We start from the raw sequence: 27,974 nt of genomic DNA on the forward strand, positions 1-27,974 counted from the left end.
AAAACGTTAATTTGCCAACTTATTAGCTCTTCTGAAATCGAATATATTCAACGCGGCCTTGGGAGAGCAAGTTCTCGAAATCAGGCGACCTTACAATGTACGCCAATGATACGGAATCCGAGACAGACATAAACTGTGATTGTCATAAGACCTGTTCAAACGAATTGCACAGATGGTTTAATATACTTTTCGACAAGGTAATTTTCGGGGTTTTGTATACAGTCTATGAGCTGACACAACCTCTGCCATTATGCCTGTACAAATAAACGAAGCATGTTTTATAGTAATTGCTTTAATTGAGTGATTTTGCGCGTTATTTTCCAGGCAGCAAGTATTTTAATGGTACAGTACTGCACCAACCTGTGTTAACGGTAACGATTAATTTCATTAAACCACAGGCAAGAGATTCCTGGTGTGGAGCCATTGGCTCTTGTCATCTAATTCCTTATTGATTTTTTTTAAAAAGCAAAAAAAAATAATTTAAACTGCCACAGTAAAACAAAGTTTAGTTTAGCAAGTTTATATAAGGAACATGAGCGAGTAGTTTTAAGCGGGGCACGCACATTGTTCTAGATATTATTTGATGTTCCTTGTGGACAATATAAATAGGAACATGTGTGTGTCTGTACTGGGGGTTTTATTCTCCCTTGGGGACGGATAAGATTTAAGATCTGGTAATTTTCTCAGTCTTGTCTGAGCAAGAAACGAGGTTTTATTTTATTCCAGATAGAAGAACAGAGAAAGTTTCAGAACATAGTATAACCCCGCAATAAAATGCAAACCTCATATCACTTAATTGTGCGTCCAAAATTATTACGGTAACAACAAGCATTGCACAAAATATCCTTTCACCATATTGCTGTCATTTTCATTCAGATATGACGCAAGCTTTTGTTCAAACGCTTTAATTTTGAAATGTTGGATAAAGTTTATTTCAGCTTCCGGATTTCAGTAATTGGTTTTCTCTGTTTTGTGCAGTCTCGTCCAATATCAACTTTCCAATGTTCATTTTCCTTCATTTTGTATCCTGGAGATGGAGGGTTGGAGAAAGCCTTTTGGGTTCATCGCTCATAACAACACAGGAGCTTTGGACAAGTTCATTGTCCATTTTTTTCTCCAAGTTATTCTATTTCACACAACACGTTTGATATTCAAATTTAAAAGTCCACCAATTAATTCGGCCCTGCTGCCTAAAAATCACAGCAGCAATCGCCAAACCCCCGTTCCTTCTGCTGTGAGTTTGTGCCCGTGGTAAATAAAACAAAACTTGAGCGTGAAATTCCCATTTTAATTATTTTATAAAAAGCCCCCCTGTGCTTTGCATAAATTTGAATCCAAACTCGGATCATACTGGTACCTATCAGTTGTATTTTTAAAAAAATGTCATTTCGCACAATGCAATCCGGCAGCAGGATAGCCCTGAACAGTACAAGTTAAAAGACTCATTAAAGCTCACTTTTCTCTCTTTGAAAGGCTGGGGAGAGCAATGTTCATTAAAAATGGCGTCACTCCGTTCCTCTTACCAAACTCAAGAGAGAGAGTGGGAGGGAATTTTTTTTTCTTTTGTAGGGACCCCCTAACCCCTCCCCCGATAGGAAAAGCTGTCGATCAGGTGAGCCCCTGATAACTTTTCCTGTAAATATTTTAGAGAGTGAACTTGGGCAGAGAAAGTAACAGAACTTCCAAACAGGTCATTTTGTTTTCTTTGAATATATATATATTAACCGTGCAATGGGTTCTCAAGTCTTAAACTTCAACGAGGAATTGTAGACCCCGAACAATTAGGGAATTATTGTAATGATAAACCTTGGCTGGTGCGCTTCCCCATTGGCTACAGGCGCCTGTTCCTAACTCCTTGATAAATCAATGGCAGCCAATGTATCTCAGTCTCTTTTGGCGATGCGCTTTAATAAACCCCTTTCGCTCGGAGCATGACGTCAGTTGCATTCAGTATTTCCCTCTCTTCGCATGATTTTTTTTTTGTGTGTGTTGTGTGTGTTTAAAACTTTTTTTTTCGCGGGGCCCACAAAGAACACTTTGCCCCGGGGGGAAATAGCGACAAGATTAAGGTCTTCTGGCCCGTATTAGTGGGTGCTAATCCGAAGTGCGCTAATTGATCTTGCAGCGAAAGAGAGAGAAAAAAATTCACCATCGCCGCCTGCGGATTTATGAAGGCACCCAACTTTACTGCTTCAAATTTTGTTTGTTGAGAAGAAGCGCTTTTATTTCCAAAAAAAAAACTACAATCCAACTAGTTACAGAGAGAATTGATCCGAAGAGCCGAGCATACGTTAAACCGCCCACAAAAAAAGTGGAGATTCATTTTAAATTGCCTTCTTTAAAAAAAGAACGGCGGGGCGGATTCTCTCATAAATAAGCAGACTAATGCACAATTGTTTCTAGCTAATTTGCAAAGCTTTTCGAGGCCACACCTTCCGTCAGCCAAAGGACAAGGAAACGGGTTTGTACATTTAAAAAAAAATCAAGTACATTAATTTTGCTGCGACTGTGGAATTTCTGCTTGAAGTGCAGTGCGAAACTTGGAAGAGTTTTTTGTTGTTGTGTGTATTTCTCTCCTCGTTTGGAATAAATTACCAACTCGACAAGTTTCTGTGCGGTGTAGTCAAGGCCTTTTTATTTCATCGCTGACTATTCCCAGACGTGCTCACGGTTAGCGAGGAAATAGTTACAGATTTGAATTGTGAGAGTTCATTTTAATACAAGACCAACTTTTTTTTAAACTCCTGCAGTTTACCGAATCTAGTTGCAGACGTTAATATATTCACTGCGTCTATATCCTCCTTCTGTTTTAGTGGTTGTTTGCGATTTAAAGCCGCACTTTAGGAAAGCAAGAGGCGATGCTCCCGCTCCGCGCCGTGTGATACAAGCGCTATTTTTGCAACAGAAAAGGAGCCTTTTTTCTTGTGTATGTGGAACTGTAAGGCGAGCGATGTCCTCTTCGCCATAATAGAGCGGACAAAACTCTCGACTTTAAGCAGTTAAAAGCGACCCCCACCCAGCACCATCTCTCTTTAGACAGTTGCTGTAATAGGGCCACGTTCCCATGCTAACTCTGTACTCGGTCACAGCGTGACCTGTAACTCCCCTTAAAAAAATGCATTTTTTTTCCTATTTCCCACCGCCCACCCCCTCTCCCGAAGTGCAAATCTCCTGGAATATATCAAGATAGACGTTCAAAAAAATATACCAGTAGGATCCAGGAATATTGACGCTAGGTGAAGGGAAAAGATAGAAGTGAGTTGGATGGATATGAAGAGAGTGGCAGCTCTCGCCAGGACTCGAGATGACAGTGCATGACGGTCTGGGCAGCTCATTATCCAGCTCCTATTGAGGCGTCCTTTTCAGTCAGATGCAAAGTATTTGGCAGAGTCGTTTGTCTCCGCATTGTACTTTAGTTAGGAATGCAATGGTTGTCAGTGCTCTTATTCACTTTCAAGATACTTTATTGATGAGCTCTGACTTTTAGCACTTTTCACATGTCAAGAGAAGTCAAGTGTATGCATCCACGACTTCATTTTATGCTTTGCGCGTTTCTGAGACAACCCCCCCCCCCCTCCCACACACACACACACACCCGCCCCTCCCCCCCCCCCCCCAACACACACACACACACACAACCAACCCCCACCCCGCCGCCCTTTTTTCCCTTCTGGTTGTTTTTTTTTTCTCTCTCTCTCACACACACATACGCTCTATTCCAATGGGATAAATAATGGAGACACCCTGAGCCGAGACTGGTGCTACCTATGTAACCTCAAACCAGGCGCTGAGGGGTTGCTTTGGAGTTTACTGAGGTGTGCATTAATAGTCGGGCATTCAACAAATGTAGTTCTGGTGTGTGGTCAGCTGCGAGTTCATTTTCTTCCTTTCCCTGCGATTTTCTGGCAGCCAGTGAAGTGGCACAGCCTATTGGAAATGATCAATTAAAATTAATAGAGCTTGCACTAAGCTGCCGTAAAACAGGCGCACAAGCTGCTTGCGGAGGATGTTAAATATGCTTTCTCTTTCTCTCTCTGTCTCTCTCTCCAAACGTTGGCGCATCTCCTTCAGAAAAGTTGAGGTTTAACTTATTACTGCCTCAAGAAAAGCTAATAACAGACATCGGGCAAACAAAGGGCGCGTGGGAGAGGTTTGTGAATGTTTTCTGTGCAGACACTTCAGGCCTATTTACCAGAGCCTCGAATCCACAAAGTAAATGTGTATTTAATCAGCGCTGTCAAGAGGATGGAAGCTCTCCTCTTTACTTAGAACATTACTAGAGATAGGTAATTTGTATAAATTCATCATAGACCTAATTGTCTGTGAATTTCCCTAAAAATAAAGTTTAAATAATGGAATATATATTATATACCGTAGTTATTTAAAGTGACTACTTTCCAAAGGTCATCTTAATGTGGAGATGAAAAATCAATTTAAATTAGTTCCATCCATCTCATAACTATGATTGTCAAAGCCATTGGTTCCTGAAATTTTAATATTTTAGTCATTTCCAACTCCGGCAAAATCTTCTCCTGAATGAGCAAAACGATTCTTAAAGTGTTCAATTGACGTACAATTACACTGCGAAATTTGGGAGCATTTTATCATATGTATATATAGCCTACATGGCCAGGAACATTACCCTGGAGTTATTTTACCGAATCCTGCGATAAAACTTTTATACACGCTAGTGTATCAGTAAAATCTTCCCTTGCAGGCACGGAAGGCGAATGCAGCAGTGAGGAATGTCGCTTGTGCCCGGTTGCCCGGCATGCTCGCCATCCCCCTTGCTTTGCATAAGGAAATATTTATTTGTGTGTATTTGCATGTGGTGCATAAAACCGTGTGGAGTGATTAGTGAGTTTGAAAGAGTGGATTTCCCGCGCTGCTGAGGCGCAGGGAGGAAGTGTTTTTGCTTGCGGATGATGACAAAGGTCACCCTCTGCTAATGGGCCAGTGAAGTGAAGTGGAGGCGAGGCGAACGCACCTCCTGAATTCAGACATACATTAATACAACTAGCACCATCAGCAATCAACTAGGTGTGCTCTCTCGCTCTCTCTGTCTCTCCTCTCTTGTCTTTCTCCCCTCTCTCTTGTCTCTCCCCTCTCCGCGTGTTTCAACAACTCCTCTCCTTAGTGACAGCAGATTTTATTGTCAATCTCTGTCTCCTTCGCAGGAATTTGCCCTATCTCTCTCTCTGTGTGGAGAAACTATAATTCACTGGCAAGACTAAAAAAAAGTCGCGCATCATATCCCATCTTTACTGTTTGCTGGACGTGTTGACAGCGACGCAGAATGCCCCATAAAGGTGAGTTTATTTGCTTTTCCTATATTTTATTTAGTGCAATTTTGGGCACCTTATTTAACATTTCTTAATCGCAAGGGAAAGATAAGTTTCGTAAGCTTCCATTTATGATTTATTGCCTAACTCCGATTTAGTGCAACACGATTATACATTTTAACGAGATTTTCATCATTTGTGGGTTATTTTAAAATACTGCATTGAACAAACGGCTAATTCTTAAGAGGGCACATATATAGTTGGACAATCTTTAGGAAATTCAATGGAAATCAACTAAATTCTCGGCCGTTGTATTAAACCATTCGCCAGTTTTAACTTGTGGATTGCTTTTTTATTCCTATCAAGCCGTTTACTCTCTGCTTGACTTGTATTAATGGCCACAGATTAATTTTAATCGGATTCCGCGGACACGCATCAGTTTATTTTAACATTAAGATAAATAATTTTCTGAACGATGCACCAGAGAATTTAGTAAAACCCCATTATTTGCCCTCCAGGCAAATGTAACTCTGGCGTTTCTGGGAGACGACGTGAAATGTGTTTGAGATGCTGTAACGTGGGCTTGTCTAATGTCATTTCTTCTGCATGTTTATAAGTAGTTGATGTTTATTAATGATAAGAAAGAGTAAAATAAGTCACTTTAGGCCAAAGCTTGCTGTTTGATGAAGATGCAATGACCCGATGATGCATAGTGTCAGTTTGAATTAAGCAATCAGCCGATTCATTAGTGCCGTTTGCACAGTGTTTCTAACTCATCATAACTCTGTACAAGCGTTAGGGCTTTTTTCAAAAAAAAAAATCCCAGCTCTTAAGGTGCTTTACCGTCTCGAGAATTCATGGGTTTCAGCGATTTCGAACCAAACTGTATGGTGTCCCTGTTAAAACGGAGATTAATTGAAAGGAGAGCTCCTTACTCGGCTCCAGTTCCAAGCATTCATCCCATCAATATTTTCCCTCCGCTTCAAACCGGATTCTTCTGTTTTTTAAATTTTATAGAAACATTAAATTTATAGCCAAGGCCTGACGAGAAAACCAAGCATTGCAGTCTGTGATGTATATATATATATATATATATTTAGATTGGGGGAGGGGAAGAACATAATACGCATTCGCAATTTAGAGCGAAAATATTGCACCAAATTCCGCTTCAACTAGAAACATTAATAAGACATTTAACATTTAAGAACAGACGTATACAGATCTGTCTCTGTAAGATTTAAACTGCCTACTCGATTTTACAGTAAATTATTGAGCGCTCAGTCGAGCTGTTCCCCGCCTCACCTTGTTCTAAATAGCTCTTCAAATTCTGGTCGTAAAAAAGAAATCAATGCAGATTTCTCCCTATTATGGGTATAAGTGTTCTTAACGCAGACTGCACGCATCTTAACAGTCAGAAACTGGGAAATATCCGCGCAGGTGGGAATAATATATAATTCCTACATTTGTTTAAATGCACAGAAGTTTTTTTTTGTAGAAATTCCGAATGTGGAAGTTAAAAGATAGAAAAATATAAAAGCCAGAAAATGAAATATGTAATGGCCGCTTTATTGTGAGATTTACGGGTGTGTTTTAATATATAATCCAATACTTCATAAACATGTACTCTCGGCCAACGTTGAGAGAAGGCTGGGCAGTGCAAAAGGGAAACAGTTTGACTTGAAATCGGCAGTAAGATACAATAAGATAACATTCGGCGAATTTGACGTCCGCTGTTAGACTATATATTTATATCTATATATGTATATATATAAAGGGCGGTACAGTATCCTCTCCCAGGCTGGGCCTTTGAGAAACAATTGCTAGTTCAGCACTTGTTTTTATCTCTGTGCCGAGCAGACAATAGTAAACAGTGTGTTTAAAATTCTAGCCCTGAAATATATCAGGACGCTATCAGCTGCTGATTTCTTTTTTTAATTATTGCAAAAAGACATCTTAATAAGGCAGTAAAACGACATGTGAACTTTTCAGAAAGTGATAAATTGCTTTTTGCAATCCGAGTAATTTGGAAAACATTTCCGATGGCGCGGTTAAAAAAAAGTCACAGACAAAAGAAAGCATTTTTGAAATTTAAAAAAAAAAGATGGTGCAAATGTTACGGTCCTTTCTTAAAGTGAAAAAGCACAAATTATCTCACGAACAGCGATGGCTTCCTCTGGCTGCAATTAAACGCGCGGCCATCTCCTGCTCTCTCAGTTCTCTGGATAATCAGGTAGCCACCCTTGGCTGTTGTAAATATTTACGCAGGGAAGTCTGCATGCTGGGAGAAAGTGTTTGTTTGAAGTTTATTTTTTGTGTGTGCAGGAATAGATAACAAAGCTAGTCTATAAATTATTTTCCGGTGGTGTGTGATGAATAGAAAGAAGAGGGGAGGGAGGGAAAGCGAGAGTCCTGGAATTTAGGTTCAGATGTAATAGTGAGGTGAGGTGGGGAGGGGGGGGGGGTGCATTATGCGTTATACTTATGGTGGCAAAAGGGAACAGAATGAAGTATTTCGAGAAAGAGGTAAAAAGAAAATGAAAGCTGGTCCATTTCGTTATTGTACCCCTCTTTTGCTAAACCCCGTGAATAGACTCTTTATTGTAATTGTCTCCTCGCAATTGAGCGCCCCACGGAGCTGTTGTGTCTTTTTACAACCCTTAACAATCCAATACCAGCAACATAATTACCTCCAGATACTCATAACAGAAATTACTTGTTTTATTTCGGGAGTGAGGTGGGTGAGTGAAGGAGAAAAATAGCAAAACAAAACTAAAGAAAAATTCTACACAGTCACTGTTCGATGTTGAAGAAAGTTTTTTTCCCCCCTCTACCTTGAATGAGTGTGAGTTGAAGAGTGCGCTGCGTTTAGCTGGGCGCTGTGTTGCTGGTTGGGGAGCCTGGGGAGGGGGGGGGGGGGGGGCGGTGGTGGTGTGGGGGGGTGGGGGGGGGGGGTTGGTGCTTTCTGGGTTTGGGCTGTAAGCAGAATAGAAAGCATTGTTCACTTTCTGTAGCCTTTGTCGATCAGTTCTGACCCCCTCCCGTTAGTACTTTTTAAGCACTGAGGCGAGCTAGACAGCGTGTGTCAGAATACCTAAGTATAAAAGAAGATCTAAAGACCAGGGAAAAAAGTTAATCAAGAGTAACTAAGTTCAAAAGTACGTTATAGAGTACAGTGCGCTAAGAAGTTCTTTTTGGGAGAAAACCAAGTCTGTTGATGGCCCCATAAAACCCCTACTGAAGTCCTGAGCTATCCAAATTATGCAGTGCAGAATAATATACAGTATTTTCAACGGTGAAACACCACGGAGCTTTCCAACAAGGCGCGTCCACCCAAACCAAACACGAAATATCTGAGTTTAAATATATTTACCAAGTGTTAAAAATGAGACCAATTCTTGCGCGTACTCGCGGCATTCTGAGACAGTAATCTGCACTGGGCAGAATCACCAGTAAGAATCTGAAGTTATAAAACCGGCGAGCGCTACAGTCACTTTACAACGTGAGAAACAGGAAAGCCGTGCGAGTAGGCAACGCACTTTTGGATGAGGATCTGTCGAAGTTCCTGAGTTCAATAAAATGGGTGTTTTCACTGTGGGCGATGTGAGATAGAATTCGAGTGAAAATTCTTAGCGCCTCGTCAAAGCATGTGATAGGGGGGAAAAAACACTTTGCACAAGATGGGTACACTGATTTAAAAGGACCGGCCCCGTTGTTATGCTTGTGCAACCTTTACGCGACCCATAAGCAAGGCCAAATACCTTTAAACGGTCAGATTGTTACCGAGTCATCTGATGCATATTCTGGTCTAAATAGGGTAATTTAAGAAACTGCGCCAATAATATATATATAAAACTCCCACCAGGTTGCCATAATAAACTTTTTTGTTTGCTTTTTCCATAGAGGGAAGACTTTAACTAGTGTCAAACAGATGTCTGTGGTCACAGACTGTCAACACAGGTTTCAGGCAAGTTTCAAATATTATTGCATTCGGGCAGCATTTAAATATCCAAAATTCCAACCAGCTTTTAACACCAGAAAGCCATAGGTTTGCCTTAAAGGTACATATAATTTGGCCGCCTACGGCTTCTGCGTAACATACATGTTTTGTTTTTAATCAATTCTTTTAAAATAGTTCCCTTTAAAGAATATTTTAGAGTCAGATTTCTCAGAGATTGTAGATGTATCCATGGTTGTCTGTGACTGCCCTGATTAACGCATAGTTTTATTACTATTAGAATACAATAAACAAGCCACGTGGGACTCTGGTGTAACAATTCAACATGCAGAACAGTAAGTGATGCTTCGTGTACTTTCTGAATCATCGAGAAATGTCAAATATTAACGTGTGTCAGGAATAGCTCGCTCTCCCCAAATAAGGCCAAATATTGCAGGTTCCAGAATTAATTATAAAAACATGTTTGCTTTCGCTGCGCAGTCAGACCTTCGCTGGGAATTTGTGTAAGATTAGAATTGCTGGGATGTAACCGTTGTGACTGTCAGACAGGGACCGTGTAAGAAGTGTTACAGCAATTTGTTGTTAATAAATGTGGTGCTAAACACCAACAAAAACGTCTACCTGAATTTACTAACTACTTGAATGGAAAAGAATACACGATCACCTCAATTACCTATGTTTCCTTATTTTGTAAATGCACTTCATTATCTCTTGTATCTCCGGACTCCACTGCAACATTGAGTCTGGAGCTTTATGAACGCACAAGTTCTTTGTTCCTTTCTAATCACTGTTGCTTTCTACCTGATTATTTATAATATTTAATCTCAGGCATTTGCTCCAAATTTTACGCCCCCAAAATTAAAAAAATCTCCGATTATTTTCGTCTTTTGGAAAATACATTTAGTTGCTAAAGCAAATTAAAACCTCCCCAAAGTAGATCACTGAGAAAGAAAGATGTAAATAAAAGTTCGGATACTTGCACTTAATCTTAATGGGATTAATTGAAATGGGATGTGTGTGTGTGTGTGTGTGTATGATCGAGTAAGCTGTGATGCGAATTGCTGAGGAGATATCATTCGGGTGAAGCCTTTAGTTTGTTTAAAGGTCGTGGCGGGCTCTGCGGGCTTTGTGCTAATAACTCCTGGGTGTATATGCTGCATAACATCCAAATTGCCACCATATGTTTTCGTATTAGATGACTCGCAATAGAATACAGGGCGCATAATCATTGCCACTGGGCGATTCCTCCACGCCTCAGTATAGAGACTCATACAGTGATTAAGATGTACCTCATTTCCTAAAAGAAAGTGTTGCTTCTACATATCCCTCTCCTAAAAAAAAATTGCACCCGGAAATCTGCACGTGGAAGTGTGGGGGAGGGGCGGTCTGGGGTGCAGTAATGGCCCTTGCATTTGTTAGCCAGTGTAAGGTGTACTGCTAAACGTACAGTGAGTCTTTTGATAGGGAACTCGATACTCCCACACGTAGCTGGGCGTCAATGCTCCAGCTACCTGGTCTGACGGTTTTGTTTAAAAGATTCACACCTATTGCTGCTGTTTGAGAATGCCAAGCTTCTTTCAGAACTGATGTCCTGTTTGGGTGTGTGGTATGTGAATTAATGCTTTTCTTAAAAAAAAATCATACTTGAACAATCATATTTCACATTTGTGAGAAAGTGGGTCCTAGACTTTAATAGATTATCCAAAAAACTGCGTATGTCTCATTAGTTTGTTTTTTACATGAATGCCCAGGTGTAAAGTGGGATTAAGAGAGTTAAAGTGGAATTGTATACTCGTGGTGCTAATCAACAAATAACTTCTAAAACACACAAAAGATAATGGGCTATAAATATGTACTGCATGTGTTTTTAAAATGTTAAATGGCCTAGCATTTGATTTGAAAAAAAAAACATTAAATGACTGGCGTTTTTGCATCTTGAAACAGGATTGAATTAAGTAGGGCGCGCGTCCCCGGTATCGTGATCGCGCCTAGCCCCCAGGCAACCTTAAAATGAAGCCTTCCTTTAAGGGTAATGAGTATAGTGCACGGCAGTATGAATGATATACAAATGCGGACAGAAAGGGACGTTTTATCATGCTACTATTTGTCGTGACGATGCGATTTTCAAAATAGAACAGTGTCATAAAGTGACATGTCTGCCACAAGTGTTTGGGACTGATCTTTTCAATTATCCTTCCGTGCTCTATCCAGGGAGACTTCCGCTTATTTCTCGAAATTAAGCTCAAAGTTGACGTGCAGCTAGCTTGATTTTCAAGACAAATGTCAGCAAAGCTCATCATTTTCCCTCCTTCTATATTCGGAGCTTATTTATGGCTAAGTGGCTGGGCTTTTTGGAGCCAATTTAGCAGGCGCTCCTAGGGAGAGGAGAACAGGTTCTCTAGAAGCTGGGAGCTTCCTCCAGGGACACGGTTTAACAGCCTGAGTTTCAGGTTCGGAGTCTCCATAAGATAACAATTACTGCCCTTTTCCTGTTTTTAATAAGGAAAGAGAATGACTTGTTTTGGTGTATTGGACATCTGTTGTAATTTCGGGATGATAACGTGTTATTTGTAATATTGGATTCAGTTGGTTTTGCATTTGTCAGTTCAAGAGGAATTGTTAGTTGCTCGATTAAGGCGAGCTCTCATTCGGTTTAGCGAAACAAAAATCTTGCTTTTTGTTGGCCTTCTGTGCTTCAATGTCCAGGTCGAGTGCTCGATTGCATTAATTTCGGTTTGGAGATTTGTTAGCGCACCGACGCTCTGGTTGCTCGAAAGGTACTCTGTTTTGATTGGCAGTTTTCGTGTTTAGAGCAAAAGAGCACGTTTATGGGTCAATTTCTGTTTTGCATTTGGGATCTCGAGCGGGATTAACGACCTGCGCTGTGAGCAGCGGACTTAGCTGAATTTACCACTTCGCCTCGGCCCTTGAATATGTTCGCTGTTGCTTTACCCCTAGGTCACAGTGGAGTGAACCAGCTCGGCGGTGTGTTTGTTAATGGTCGACCGTTGCCTGATTCGACCAGACAAAAAATCGTGGAACTTGCTCACAGTGGTGCCAGACCCTGCGATATTTCCAGGATCCTTCAGGTAACATTATACCAGCCCGTCGTTAATAAGTATATCTTTATATCATAGCAAATCGACCTAAAACGCATGTAAGATGTCACAGTGTGTTACTATTGCATATGCAATCAGCTTATTGAATCATTTTCTAGAAGGGGTTTTCTACAATCCAAAAATGCTTCCTAAAAATTGCATTCGTACCTTCAAAGTAATTTCTTTCAAAATTGGCAAAAAAAAAAGCAAGAAATTATCTTGAAATGATTGAGAAATGGTAAGATTTCCCCCTGCCATTTAAGGGTTTATTTTTGTATTGTAGACCCAATGTTGATGCAAAAATAAAATTAAGTTTGAAACTTTTTAAAATAACTTTGGCACGCGCCAGAAATTCTCTTGAAATCGATGCAATATTGGTACCTTTCCCATTGCCATTTAAGGTATATTTTTGTATTGTAGACCCATGCTGATGCAAAAGTCCAAGTAGTGGATAATCGAAAAGTAAGCTCAACATTGTTTAACTATATTTATATACTTATATAAATATATATTATCAAACAAAAAGAGCCATTTTATTTGTAAAACGTTTTTTGATAGAATTGCTTTCTTTTTATATACGTATAGGTTTCCAACGGTTGTGTCAGTAAAATCCTGGGCAGGTATTATGAAACTGGATCCATTAGACCCAGGGCAATCGGAGGGAGTAAACCAAGGGTAGCGACTCCTGAAGTTGTGTCCAAGATCGCTCAGTACAAACGCGAGTGCCCGTCGATCTTCGCTTGGGAAATTCGAGACAGATTGCTCTCCGAGGGGGTCTGTACTAACGACAATATACCAAGTGTGAGTAAAACATTTAATTAACTTTTAACGGAAGGAAGGGTTTATTTATTAGCACTAACGACTGCACACAGAAAGAACGCCCTATTTACTCATACATTTTTTTAAAAACCATATGTGTGATTTCATTAACAAGACCGCAGCGAAGGAGACAAAAAGTATTTGCCGCAGACATCGACTTTTCATCAAGTTAACACTTCCTGCGAATTTTAACTCATAGATACTGGCCATTTAGGAAGGAATTTAAAATAAATGCTGCTATCTTCTCCGATAGATGAATATGCAATGATATAAAGTGAAATTATTTAACTCCAGCGGAAATGTGAATCTTTTGTCATCCTGATTGCAGTGATTATTTTAAAGATTATTTTTGAATTTGGCAGTGATTGAAGCAGGTGTGTAAAAACCTGGCTGTTCACCATTTAACTTAGTGCAGTGCACGGAATCAATTAGTGTAGATTCAGTCACAACGTGTATATGTATTAATTCAACCAGATCATTGACGTTTGCGATTAATTTTATTTTGCGCTGTTTATTGATATAAATGCAGGTGAAAGGATATATAGTCAAATCTTTACGTATATGCTTCACTTAACAAACATAGAGACTGAACATTATATAAAATGTATCTCATAGATCAAATTAATATCAATTAGGTACGCATAGTTCACGTATATTTAGTTAGACTTTATCTCAGCTAGACCACTTTATGGCCTAATCGCGCACATTTGTGAATTTCAACATTCAACTGTTCACTTTAAGAGCGGAAAGATATTTAAGAAGACTGGCTGATTGGCTTTCAGGTGTCATCGATTAACCGAGTCCTTCGCAACCTGGCGAGCGAAAAGCAACAGATGGGAGCAGATGGGATGTATGATAAGTTGAGGATGCTGAATGGTCAGACAGGTGCATGGGGTACCCGGCCAGGCTGGTATCCGGGCAGTTCGGTGCCAGGGCAGCCAAACCAAGGTAAGGGCTACACTTACAAAGGCCAGCCTTTAACTGGCCGACGGATAACTCAATCTAATACGTTCCTGAATGTGTAGATAGATGGATGGATAGAGGTGCTCAGATACAGGGCTATATTGGGCAGGTGTTCAGCAAGTGGTCCACACCACGTTGTGAACATTTAAGTAAATGGCAGTTCAGGTACATCTCTTATCCAACATGATCATTTTATGATAGATCAATGGTATATTTGGTATTTGTCAACTGTTCCCAAAGCCAAGAGTCAGTGGCCTTCTGCTATCACTGCCTTTTTCTTTCTTTTTCGTTCAAGAGGCCAATTTATTGCAGTCGACAATTATGTTCAGTGTAATGTCTAAAAACAGTAAAACAGTTTCAGAAAATCATTGTGAGAGGAGAAAGTCAGGCCATCAAGCAATAGAGATGAAATTAAAGGATGCCTTTTCTGTGCGAAGTACCCAATGGCGTTACGCAGAGGAACGCTTGAAGGCATTTTGCCTATTTCAAGATTTAATTCGTGTCAGAACGTTTTGAGCACAAACAGCCCAATGCGTATAGCGGGCAAATCACCTACGTGCCCACTATAAGCGGTAGGAACTGCATCACTATAAAGACATTAAGGCCAACAAGAACTTGAATTTATATTTCACATTTAACGGGAAACCCATCCCCAGGTACTTAGCAGATTAACAGTTAATTCCTTTAAGGTGAATTGCTCAAATCATCTCACTCATGCTGTCCTGTTGCATCATTCCCATCTCCAAGTTCAGACAAGAAGTGTGGACGTTCATGCATGTTGCTATTATATTGGTCCGGAACACTACAGAGTGGGTGTGAGGCCAGTGTTCGAATTGTCTTTCCATTCAGTTGGCCAAATTATTACTCCCACTGCCCTGATTTTTAAATACGACTATGTTAGCCATTATACATACCTACACATTTATAATGAAACTTCATCATTGTGCTAAATGCTAATATTAAGGAACCAGTTAATTAGAAGAGTATCTTAAGTTTCATCTTTTTATATATCAATGGAAAAACAATCACCTGCAATTAAAACCAAGCTTAAACTGTGTGGCGGCGCTGATCTTATGTCAGAAAATCGCATGTGGCTTAAATAGTACGGCCTTTATCTACCCATCGGTAGAATAATGAATGTAAACGGGTTAAACGGCGCAGTGAAACTTTCAGATGCGAAGCCCCGGAGAGGTATATAGAAAGTACTAATTCTTGAAAAATACATTCTGATCATTGGTCAATGGCTTTTTCCTTGAACTCTTTGGCTGAAGGTTAGAAAAGGCCCCAAGTATGGTTAGCGAGGGCAAGAGAAAGGAGGCCCGGCGCAAATTTATTTAAGTGACCTTTTCTGTTAACTACACAACTACTCTGTTGACAGCACGAGAACCAAACAGCTCAGAACACATATAATTCCAGCGTCAGTCATTTTGAGAAATAAATCTATATTCCTATCTAGTTAAAAAAACACAGTGCTTGGTATAATATACTTTTATGTAAACCATATTCCAATAATACAAGAATACAAGTGGAAGTGGTTCTAAGACCTTACATTATTATGTATAATCTTCGCTTTATATTAACTGACTAGCTGACGTCGTACATGTTTAAGGTTAGCCCATGTTTATTATCGCGATAGCAGCGAGATAATTTGCAGTGTAATTGGATGTGATGTTACTGGCTGGGGTGGGGGAGAGACCGACAAGTGAATCATTTTCTGTATCCTGTGTGTCATTAGTGAGCCTGTGCGTGACAGTCATCAGCCGAGGGAGGAGGTGTCCCATCCACAACCTGCTTTTTATTCGCAGAATCAGCAACAGTGTGCGGAATATATTGTACAAAGGATGTTTCAGCCACACGCAAGAATTTGTTATGGGAACAATTCTGTCGCTATGTAATTGCTCATTAGAGAACGTTTTGTTTCTCATTAAGCAACATGAATAAGCGTCTAGTTCTAGGAGACAGCTGTAGAAATGTTACACATGAGACCCCTGGACACCATATCGCACCACTTGCCAATTAGACATGTCAGCTTTCTGAGAAGCAAACAATATAAGAAGGGCACTAGAAAGATACACAGCAGCGCATTGCTTTCTGTAAGATATCCCCAGCTTGTTATAGCACTCTTAATGAAGCCATCGACACAACTAACAACGAGTGTATTGCAACACAAGGGCGCTTTAAAAGTCCAAACTTCTAAACAACTTTAACTCTCCACTCATCACAGTAAGAGTACAAACAAACCTGGGAATGCAACCATTGCTGAGAGATTGAGTAACCGAGTGACAATGTAAAACTACAGGCATTTCCTTCTGGGTGCTTTGAATAGACCTATATATTAAGTTTAGGGGAGATATCAATATTAACTAAATAGCTGAAACTTGCATCCAATGCATTTTTATTTCAAAAGTGTTTAGTTTAATCTTTTGAATGTATTATATTTACTGTATACCCGCTGTGAATTAAATGTGGCAATTACAGAAGTCACTGCTCTGCTGTAATTTGGATATTATGTTGGATAAGGCAGTTAAAAGTGATGTTTTAAGTTACGACAATCGCTTAAATGCAAAAGACGAGCCAAAATGGTATTTATTCTATCGATTTAAATAACGGACAAAATCATTTCAATATTTTATTTCATTTCATGCTGTGTTTTTAGCCTGGTTTGGGCCTGTTTCATTTGGCTCGTAACCCGAAGTGACTGTTAAGGCTGTCTGGATATTTTAGGTGAATTGTGTAGATTGGAATCCCGAGGGAAAGCGAGGGAAATCCAAACTTGTTTACTGCAATTATACGGTAATGATGTTGGTGGAGGTGGGATTTTCTTGACAGTTGCTTTGAGCGGTTAGGACCGTGCAAGCCACGGGCGGAATCATGTCGAGCTTTGACTGCTCTACATTCGGATCCTTGATTGTTATTTAATAAATGCACAGTCTCCGGCAGACCTGAATAAGCGCGACTGTCAATTCGAGCCATAGAACGTACTGTATACTGCTTGGGATCAAAATAAAATTCAGAACAAGAACTATCTGCAGACACGACATTGTAGAACCATAGATCAAATAGCAAAGAAGGCGGCCATTCATCCCATCGTGCTCAGTCTGTGCTATTTGAATGAAGAATTCGATTGGTCCATTTCACCCACTCTTTTCCCAGGGCGCTGTAAATGTTCCCTTTCTAATTGTGTTTCTTGCTAACTTTATTTTAAACAATATTATGCAACATTACATTACAATCAACATCACTTGATGTGGCTGTTAGCACATTGCTGTTTGTGGGAGCTTGCTGTGCGCAAATTGGCTGCCACGTGTCTAACATTCTAACAATGACCACACTTCAAAAGTACTTCATTGGCTGTAAAGAGCCTTGGGACAGCTTGGGGCCGTGACAGGCGCTATATAAGTGCGGGTCTTTGCTTTATTGGATTAAATATACGTTCACCTGATCATGGATTGTAATCATTTCTTTCACATCAAACAGAGGGATAGTTTTTCCAGCGAATGCTGTGTTGTATCTGAGCAATTTTCATCAGAAATCCCTTCTGTTCTGAAGTCATTTCTCAATCGAAACATAAGGTATCATTTAGGCGGGGTTATAGAAAACCTAAAGTCATTAAATTAAAAAAATCTCAATCTTAATCTGGTTATCAATTTCTACCTCAACTTTCCTTCTGCATAGACTGATTGTAACACCGATATCAAACGTGTAATGACACATTCTTCAAGCAGCAATTGCCTCTGCTAAATAGTCTGAGAAAGAGGGCGAGGAAAGTTGTAATCTGACCTATTACCTGCGACTAAAGTGACATTGCAATAAACGAAATATACAAAATTGTAAACATTTAGCTAATAAAAATACCAAGTAACTTCGTATCGTTTTATGATTATTAAATATTTTATGCACTGTCCCTCTAATCGGTTTATTTTGCCTGCATTTCGAAGAAATCTGAATTTGTATAACACGTGGATAGAAATATAATTTGTTACGTTTGAATGCCAGACGCTGACCAATGCACAGCACGTTAAGAACCAAAATAACCTTTTTCGCTACATGTTGCGGTAAATAAAACGCAAACAGACTTTTAAAAGAAGCCACGATGAGTTAAGGGGGCTTCTTTAAAATTTTATTTAAATTAGCTTTAAAAAAAACATGCAAGCGTTATTACTGGAAATAGAAGAACGTCTCATTTAATTCTGTGTGTCGTTTTAAGCATATGGAATAACACGAGGACACAATATGTGCTTTAATATCCAAGTTCGAACTAGCTGCTGTTCTTTATCTAACTGGTCTATGGCCTTTGTATCTTTGACCAATAAAACGGCGTGGAGCAGATGTGGCCCCCAAATAATAAGCGGGACTCCCTTCCCAACATCCACATTGCTCGTTCATTCTCCCCATCCACCTCCTCACCACCCCTCCGCTCCCCTGATTCCCCCCATACCCCCTCCCTCCCAACCTGGTGCCGGGACATTTGAGCAGATTTCTAAAAGTCCATTACTCGAAGCACAAGTCAGGGTTAGGTCTCATAGGGGGAATATGGTTTCAAGCTGATTCATGTCAGCGAGCTGTGGAAAAGAAATAGCAGTATCAAGCCTGACAATAGTCTAAGGGAGACATCTCTATCAGTCGGGGGAATGGGGCATTCTGCAGCGAATTAGGGTTTAAGGATCGCTGTGACAGGTTTTTTTCTTATCTTTTTTTCTCTTATATAGCTAAAGCCTTCTATAGGATTTAGACACTTTCCCTTTCACAAGATTTATAGTGAAGGACAGAGCATTTGAGTTTGGTACGCTGAAAAAGTGCCGCAATTCGTTTGCTATCTTCTTGCTTGTTTTCCGCGTGAATGATTAAGACACTAAGAAACTAAGGAATGATTTGATTTCCCAGCGCCTTATTGTAGAAAACAAATCCTAACCCCAGCGTCAGTTGGTCTGGCTGTGGGATAATAGGACACACATTTATCCTTCTTTTTACGGATTAGGAGTAACCGGGGTATTCAATTGGTTCTTTAGGAGATTTCAAACAGCCCTTCCCTAAAATAGACATAAAAGAAAGATAACTTAATTGTCTATCGTTTGGTTTGTGTGTGTTTTTTTTAAAATTCCTGTACACTCTCTATATCAAAGACAACCAGGAATAATAGGTTTATACCTGAAACAATTGACAACATTGTTAGGTTTCCAATCACCTGTATTCAAATATAGCATTATGGCGTTGTTAAATATAACTTTAAACGCAAGATTTGATATTGTATTCAACTTGGACTAAAGGTTGGCAGCGCTTGTCATTACTGTTTCATTTGTTTAAAAGCAGTTTTTGACGATTGGACTTCGACAGCGTTCGTTTATAGATCGCTTCCGTATGCGGTTAGAAATGAAGCAAAGACGCGAGTGGAAATGTAGCCACGGCACAAACGAGAATGTTTAAATACAGCGAATACTCCCCGAATGAGTTATAGGAAATACGGCATTTGGGGAAAGTGGTTTGAAATTCGTTGAAGATCAGAACTGTGCCCAACTTCCTGTAGTCAGTTCAATGGGAAGGAAAATAATTCAAGATAATATCGTTTAAATCGGGTCTTCGATAATGTGTAGGCTCCAAATTCAACCACCAAAATTGTGCATAGCCTTCAGAGGGCTACTGCGTTAAAGATGGAAACAAATGAATTCAGATAACTGCATCGATGCAAATATTAGTCAAAAGCCATAACATGACAGAGATTAGCTCCGGAGAAAAGTGCAGTGGAAGGTGCAGCGGAGTATTACACAGAAAGTGGTTATAAAACAATGTTTCAAAGGGGGAACAGTACATCAATATGTGTGAAGATTTTATTTTCTAATCTTAGCTGAGTGTGATTTTCTTTTCCTGTTGAATAAACAGGTCAGTGCATACAGTCCCATTCACACTACTTTCCCAAATGCTTCGTCCCATTCTCCTCCTATAGAATGTTTAAGCCTAAATGGCGTTGAACAGTCCAACTCACAGGACAGTGATTAATGATAGCATCGCACAAAGGTTAACATACTTCACTGAAAAGTCTGTTGACTGCGATCGTTGTGCGACAATGTGGAGCACTGCCTGCTTGAAGAGAATCCTTTTGTTGTCTTCCCGCGATAACCAGCGATTGTATTCTCAAAATTCTGCCCACGAAAATTTGCCAACCTTCTGGCCTGGGACTGTAATAGTTTCCGTCCTCTGCTGGCATTGTACGGCTGAATGGCTATTCAAGTGTTGGCGGCCATTGCAATAGACATGAAAAAAACCCGCCCATATGGTGGTTAGAAAGATAGACAAAAATCTCTATTTTAAGGAAAATTCCTTAATCTTCAGAGTGTAGCTTTGCTAGTACAATACAGCTGACAAACAGATTTCTGTAAATTCCTAACGGGCCACGTTTTCAATACAAGTAGAACAGAGCCAGATCGTTTCTATTAATTTACAAGAGTCTGGAAAAAGAAATCGGGGGAATATCGTAAAGCATTGATTTTGAGGGAGACTTGATACAAGCATTCTCATTGGGTTTCAACCCGAATCGCGCTTTAAAAGGATTCGATCAACCATGAATCATATGAAAATTGTTATCTCATAAACCTCGCAAAAATGTTACTGAGCAGTAATATTGACAGATGTTTACAGGATTGTGCTTGCATTGTTGCAAGAGTTTAATAATGTGGAGTGTTTGCTGACAGTTACTCCCCTGCAGATCTGTTTAGTTGTTTACCCGTTCTTTACCCATCGCTTTGCCCTTTTAGTAACAGATATGAATCTGGAGAATCGAGTCTGCCTCGGTTAACCAAAGTGTTAAGGCATCAGCTATGATATTAGAGCACTCGTCACAAATTCTGTTTTTTTAAGTACTTATGTATCACAAGTAGTGAACAGTGGTTTCTTCTAAATATAAGAAAATTATAGGCTGTTATTACTGATGATATAATTGCACCCGTGCTTAGCAACTAGAGGCCAAGATTATGAGCTTTCATACAACGTTCTGGTTAAATCAACGAATGGAGAAATTCTGGAGTTCGAACCTCTGGAATGCACAGTCTATGAAGTTAAAATAACTTGGCAGGGAAGCTTTTGATAAGAAAAACTGCAATAGGAAATACAGACCAATTATTATGAATAACTAGGACTGAGAGGAAATTCTAGGGTCACCCATGTACTTTAGATGCAAGTTTCAAGTCGTTGCTTGCATAATATCGGAATAGTGCCGTGGCCAGGCCGGAGTTAGACTGCTGGTTGCCCCTCCCCCATTGAGATCAGTAGCAAAGGACTTCAACGCTAACGTTTAATGCAAAGCAGATTAGCGTCCTCCTAACACCAAAGACGATTCTATGCTAAACTTAGTAAGTTGTTAGAAGGTCCAAAAAGGCTTGGCTATTTTTAAAACGTGACTTTGCACTGAGTTTGCAGTGATACCATACCCAAGCAAAGTGTTGTGAGCCTACCTGCTCCAAATAGTTTCACACCTGACTCCAGTAATCAGGTGGCCTCTTAACCTGCGAGAATACCGCCGGGTCCACACACTGGTACAAAGATACTGGTGCCCCAAGAAGCATGCCCGATTCGTTATGAATGCTTGAAGTTTTATCTTCCCCTTCTATCTTTCAATTTCGGGTAACTTTCATTAAGGGAAATCCAGACAGCTATTTGTTTGTTGGTTAATTGAGAATTGCAGAGAATATATATCACAGAGACGGGTCATTCGATCTAACTAGTCTATGCTGGTGAGAGATGGCCTGAGTTGGAGGTGGGGGGGGGGGGGGGGGGGGTAGTGATTATAATGAAATATAATTAAAAGTAATAACAGGAAAGGAATTTATGGGGATGAATTATTTCAAGAAATTCAAACACTTTCATCTTTTTGAACGTTTAGATGTAGATAAAAGGAACCACAAGAGGGGTTGGACTATTAAGTCAAGGGTGCATTTGTACAGACTGCATAGTTACAATCTGAGATGCAAGTATCATTTGAGAAATGCTTTTATTCGAGCATACTCATGAAGGAAGCTGCTACTTATGCTGTGGGGCTGTGGGTCGTTATTGAGACCAATATTCCTCCTGACCTCGCGCTATAGTCCGCATAGGAAGCCGAGTGCCTTTAAATTTGTTGTTGCTTCCTCCGTTATTGCTCCAGATGGTTGTCAGCAACAGGAAGGAGGCGGCGAAAATACAAACTCCATCAACTCAAACAGCGACGATTCGGACGAGGCGCAGATGAGACTCCAGCTCAAAAGGAAACTGCAGAGGAACAGAACATCTTTCACCCAGGAGCAGATCGAGGCCTTAGAGAAAGGTAAGAATACGTGGAGAGAGAGAGTGAGAGAGAACGTGAATGAGAAGGGGAGTGACTTTGAGAGTGAGAAAGAGCGAGAATGGGAGAGAGTGAGTGAGAGAATGAGGACGAGGGAGATGAGAAACATGCGACCCTCTACCACTTTCGCTGTTGGACGAGCTTTCTGTTTCTTATTTTGCTATAATCCGCAAACAAACGAGAATTTTCTTTTTCCAGAATTCGAAAGAACTCATTATCCTGATGTGTTTGCCAGAGAACGGTTAGCGGCCAAAATCGATCTCCCAGAAGCTCGGATACAGGTAAACCAAAACCTTATTTCTGAACGTCTCACAACCACTTAAACTGACAGCATTGCAAAAAGTAAAACACTTGAAGGTCTTTGGGATGTTTCTGAGAGGCGTTAGAAAAATGCAAGTCTTTTTGGTAATTACTTGTCACTAAGACTTCAATAACCGTTGGCCCATGCCAATTTTAGTCGGTGATTTGCACAAAGGAATGGTATTTCTCTCTAATTGAGCCAGAATATTGGATGGAAATTTCAATCCCGTACCTTCCAAAGAGGGAGTGCCTCTTAAATATATTGCACAGGCAGAAATCCAACTTCAAATATCTAAACAAAGAACCATTCTGACATTTTAGCTTTTTTCAAACACTGTGCACTTTATATGTTTATGTTTTGTGTTGCACTTAAGTCAGGCATGACGTTGGCAGCGCTCTCACCTCTGCTAAGAAAGACTTGCATTTCTATAGCACCTTTCTTGATCACAGGACCTCCCAAAACATTTTACAGCCAATGGAGTACTTTTGGATTCAGTCATTGTTTCAATATTGGAACACGGCAGCCGATTGCACACAGCAAGCTCTCTCAAACAGTAGTGAGATAATGGCCAGATAATCTATTTTGGTGATGTCAGTTGAGGTATCATACATTGGCCAGGACACCAGGGGGACTTCATTACTGTTCTTCAAAATAATGCCATGGGATCGTTTACGCCCACCTTAGAAAGCATATGGGTTTCTTTAAGATCTAACCCGAAAGACAGCACCTCCTCACTATCACGCTCAAGTGTCAACCTAGATTTTTGTGCTCCAATCTCTGGAGTAGTATTTGAATCCCCAACCTTGTAACTCAATTGGGCCACAGCTAACACGTCAAAGAGTTCAGTCACTCTGAGACTGAATGCTGTGGGTTCAAATCCCCCACAACAGACTTCAGCACAACCTTTAGGCTGATACTTCAATGCAGCACTGAGGGCGTGCTGCAGTGTCTGAGGTGCCATCTTTTAGATGAGATGATAAACTGAGGCCTGATCTTCCCCACTGGTGAATGTAAAAGATTCTATGGTACTATTTGAAAGAAGAGCAGGGAAGTTTCGTCCAGTGTCCTGACCCTTCAACCATCTCTAAAAAATGATTGTCTGGTAATTAGCACATTGCTGTTTGTGGGAGCTTGCTGTGCATAAACTGGTGTTTACTACATTGCAGCAGTGACTTCATTGGCTGTGGCTGAGTGGGTAGCACTTTACTCTCTGAGTGACAAAGTTGTGGGTTCAAGTCCTGCTCCAGGACTTAAGCACAAAAATCAAAACTGACACTCCAGTGTACTACTGAGGGAGTGCCACACTGTTGCAGAGGTGCCTTCTTTCGGATAAGCCACTAACCTAAGGCACTGTCTGCCCTCTTAGGTCTAAATGATTCCACGGTGCTATTTTGAAGAGCAGGGTAGTCCCCCCTGGTGGACTGCCCAATATTTATCCCTCAACTAACATCACAAAAACAGATTATCTGGTCATTATCATTGCTGTTTGTGGGAGCTTGCTGTGTGCAAATTGGCTGCCCCTTTCCATCATTACAACAGTGACTACACTTTAAAAGTACTTCGTTGGCTGTAAAGGTATTGGGACATCCTGAGGTGGTGAAAGGCGCCATATAAATGCAAATCTTTCTTTTCTTCCCCTGAGTTTGCCATTCATTCACCTCTCTCCCATTTCACTCTTTTGCAGGTTTGGTTCTCCAACAGAAGAGCAAAGTGGAGGCGGGAGGAAAAGCTGAGGAATCAAAGACGACAGGCCAGCAACACCCCGAGCCACATCCCCATCAGCAGCAGCTTCAGCACCAGTGTTTATCAGCCCATCCCACAGCCCACGACTCCCGGTGAGGACAATATGCCAAGTTACAACCGTGCGTTATTCTAGGCTGCAAAACAGCAAGATAGTCAAAGCTGCCTCGGGCGGCCTTTACTGAAACCAGCACATGATCAATCACTGAATTACAAAAAAAAAAGAGCCCGGAAAGAATAGTGCAAAGTCATTAAAGGACGGAATGAGTTAAGAGAACCAGAAAGTTTAACATCACCAGCACTTTTTCCCGATATATTGTCGCTAATGTTTTATTAATTGACAAATCAATGCACGTTTAATATGAACGTCATGAACAGAACGACACGCACACATTTGTAATAAATTGAGTATTCAGACTCGGTAATTATGATTTCCCGAGAACTGAAAAGTGCAGTGATTACAATAAGAGAACATGTTAAAATGTTATCTGCTTTTGCGGCCCATTTGTCCCCAGACCCCCGAGGGCATCGTAAGAATAGAAATATGTTCTACATGGAATTGAAGTCTTAATTGGGTCAGGGCTAATAGGATACATTCCTTTGCAGCAAGAATGTTCCCAGTATGTTTAAACAGCGACTGATGGGTTCTCCATAATAGAGGGACTATCTGGTAAAAATAGACTTTAAAAAAATTTCTATCAAAGTAATTGGCGTTAGTTGCGTTAGGGTGATGATATGAACGTACAATCAAGTCGTGTAACGTGGAAAGGAAGGGTTATTAATAAATATGGAATAATGTTGTGCCTTAAAATTCTATGCAATTAATTATGATAGGTTGCTTAAATCCATCGTGTCACTGTCAATGTTTCAGAGAGTCAGTCCGCCACCACCACCCCCCCCCCCCCCCCCCCACCCCGCCAATAGTTCAATAGCTAAATCAGTTGAGTATTATAACTCAGAATTCCACAGGTCAGAATGGTGCCCAGTTGCATCACTAATCTACCGGGCGATCACAATTCCGGCGGTGCGTTAATATCGCTGGTCAGGAGATGGCAAGCATCGTCCAAATTTCCTACACCCTCACCACTGTCCAGCTGCACCTGTTAGGAGTGCATTTGAATAGATGTCAGGTGAGATCAGCCTGGCCAAGATGTGACAGACCCCACGTTCAACAGCAGAGCCCCATGTGGCTGTGGGGTAGGGTCACTTGGGCAAGTACTGGAGGAAGGGAAACTATGGTATCAACCTTCAACATAATGACGATCGAAGGAATTGATATGGTAGACAGAGAAATTATTTCCCCTGGTGGGGAAAGTCCAAAACAAGACGAGTCGAGAAGGCTATTCAGGGTGGTGTCAGGAACACAAAGGGTAGTGGAAATCTGAAACACTCTCCCCTAAAGAGCTGACCAGGCACATGGTGAGGGCAATTGAAAATGTTAAAACTGAGAATGATAAATTGATAGATCTTTGTTAGGTAAGGGTAAGTGTCATAGAACAAAGGTGGGTAAAGGGAATTAAGATACAGGTCAGTCATGGTCTAACTGAATGGCAGAATAGGCTCGAGGGGCTGAATGGCCACACTGTTATTCCTGCGATTGGACTTGTTCAGCAGGAGAGGTGTAGAGAGACCCTCAACAGAGACAACTGAGTGGCGGGGGTGTGCGTGGCGGGAAATGATCAAATGACCTAATTCCTCTCCTTAACATAATACTTGATTCAATGAGTTAAATAGAATTGAATTCATGCATTGGCTTATCAGTATGTTATTACGTCCCAAGCTAACATAGTTTCGTTTCCTCTATTTTCAGTTTCCTCCTTTACCACAGGTGCAATGCTGGGTCGAGCAGACACATCCCTTACAAACACTTATAGCGCCCTGCCACCGATGCCCAGTTTCAGCATGGCAAATAACCTGTCTATGCAAGTAAGTATGGAGCAGAGCAAACAGAATCAACAGCCATTAAATGCTTTCTCTACGGCATGCACAAACGGATCTTGTGTTTTCCATTTGTTTTTCGACAAGTCGCCAGTGTCCAGCCAAACGCCGACTTACTCCTGTATGCTGCCCAACAGCCCATCAGTTAATGGACGCAGTTACGACACATACACGCCGCCTCATATGCAGTCACATATGAACCCCCAGTCCATGGGCACCTCGGGGGCCACATCCACAGGTAAGACTCTCGAGAAGAGGCACCGAAAATCCTTCCCACCTTATATATCAGCACCATATTTGGTATTTCCAGCAATTTCTGTTTTTATTCCAGTTATATTTTGCTCACCCCAGTTCTCACTGAACCAATCCCTGTAAAGAGCATTCTTACTAACCACTCATTTAGACCTTTTAAAATCTCAGCTTTTCCCTCAATGAGTATTTTTGAAAGACACATAAACAGATACCAAGAATTAATAATCAATGAATATTAATAGATTTTGTGCTTGACGCATATATAAACGAACTAACTGGTTTTTTGAATTTGGAGATTGCAAAATATTTCGTTTTATGAATACAATGTGACAATCGGATCATCACTTCTCAAAATGTGCTTCATAAGCATTTGAGGTTAAAGTGAAGGAACACTGGTGAAACACTAAGTCAAAAATAAACTATTTCAATTGCCTGAGTTAATTGTGTGTACTGCTTAAAATAGCACAGATTTTAGCACAAGTGTGGCAAACATTATTAAAGATCCCCAATTCTCTGAGGACTGGAGCACTGAAGTCATATAATAAACAAGTTATTTTCTTTTGGAATTGTTTGGGGAATTATGAGTCCTTGGTAATAAATAAATACTTCTGTTTTTCTTCTGATTTTGTTTTGTAGGATTTCAAAATTATCCCGTAGCACAACATCATTGTTATTGTTGTAAAATTAGATTTTTAAAAATAACACAATGATCGCGTGCAAAATAAAAGCAGTGGATTAAGAGCTGAGAGGATTTTTTTTGTGTGTGTGTGTATGTGTATTTTAATAGTTTTGATTTGATTTCCCCAGGACTTATTTCCCCTGGAGTGTCTGTACCTGTTCAAGTGCCAGGAAGCGAACCGGACATGTCTCAGTACTGGCCCCGATTGCAGTAAAAGGGAGAATGGAAAGAGACTGTGGAGAGTCGGCTGCCCAGCAGTATTTGTTTCTGAGGAGACTCTGAAGGTATCTTTGTTCTGGGACTGCGCCCGTTGCGCTCACTTTGAGAAGACTCACGTGGACTTGTGTGGTGCCAGGCGTGTGAAGTCAACGGAACAAAACGTTCCTTCCCCCACCCCCCTGAAATTCTTCACTTGGTGTATTATTTGTAAATGGGCATTTCTGTGTTTAAAACAAGAACAACTAGACTCGATGGATACTTGGTACACGTTCGTCATGGAATGATTACAAGACGTCATGGGCAACGTAGCGGCCACCAATATCGAGTACTTCTGCCGCTACATTTCTAGACTTATGGACTTTGATGTTACCAACTCGTACCATTGCATTACACTAAATTTTATTTTGGGGTTTGGGG

At 40.6% G+C, this 27,974-nt stretch overlaps 1 protein-coding gene across 8 annotated transcripts; it reads left to right on the forward strand.

Annotated features, from left to right (window-relative positions):
- Window positions 1-9,525: 9,525 nt before the first annotated feature.
- LOC137377351 (paired box protein Pax-6) lies at window positions 9,526-27,552 on the forward strand. Of its 8 annotated transcripts, none has more exons than XM_068046943.1 (11): window positions 9,541-9,572; window positions 12,196-12,326; window positions 12,921-13,136; window positions 13,937-14,080; window positions 18,594-18,603; window positions 22,252-22,410; window positions 22,627-22,709; window positions 24,414-24,564; window positions 26,280-26,395; window positions 26,495-26,645; window positions 27,467-27,552. In XM_068046943.1, the coding sequence occupies exons 1-11, from the start codon at window positions 9,563-9,565 to the stop codon at window positions 27,550-27,552; spliced, it is 1,257 nt and encodes a 418-aa protein (XP_067903044.1). In that variant the 5' UTR covers window positions 9,541-9,562. The 8 variants fall into 8 exon arrangements, with proteins under 8 accessions (XP_067903043.1, XP_067903044.1, XP_067903037.1 ...); XM_068046936.1 differs by lacking the exon at window positions 18,594-18,603 and adding an exon at window positions 12,756-12,797 and having other exon boundaries at window positions 9,563-9,572; window positions 13,937-14,102; XM_068046938.1 differs by lacking the exon at window positions 18,594-18,603 and adding an exon at window positions 12,756-12,797 and having other exon boundaries at window positions 9,563-9,572; window positions 12,921-13,028; window positions 13,937-14,102.
- Window positions 27,553-27,974: the final 422 nt, after the last annotated feature.

This window comes from Heterodontus francisci, chromosome 14, assembly GCF_036365525.1.
Source record: "Heterodontus francisci isolate sHetFra1 chromosome 14, sHetFra1.hap1, whole genome shotgun sequence".
In the NCBI taxonomy this organism is placed as follows: Eukaryota; Metazoa; Chordata; class Chondrichthyes; order Heterodontiformes; family Heterodontidae; genus Heterodontus; species Heterodontus francisci.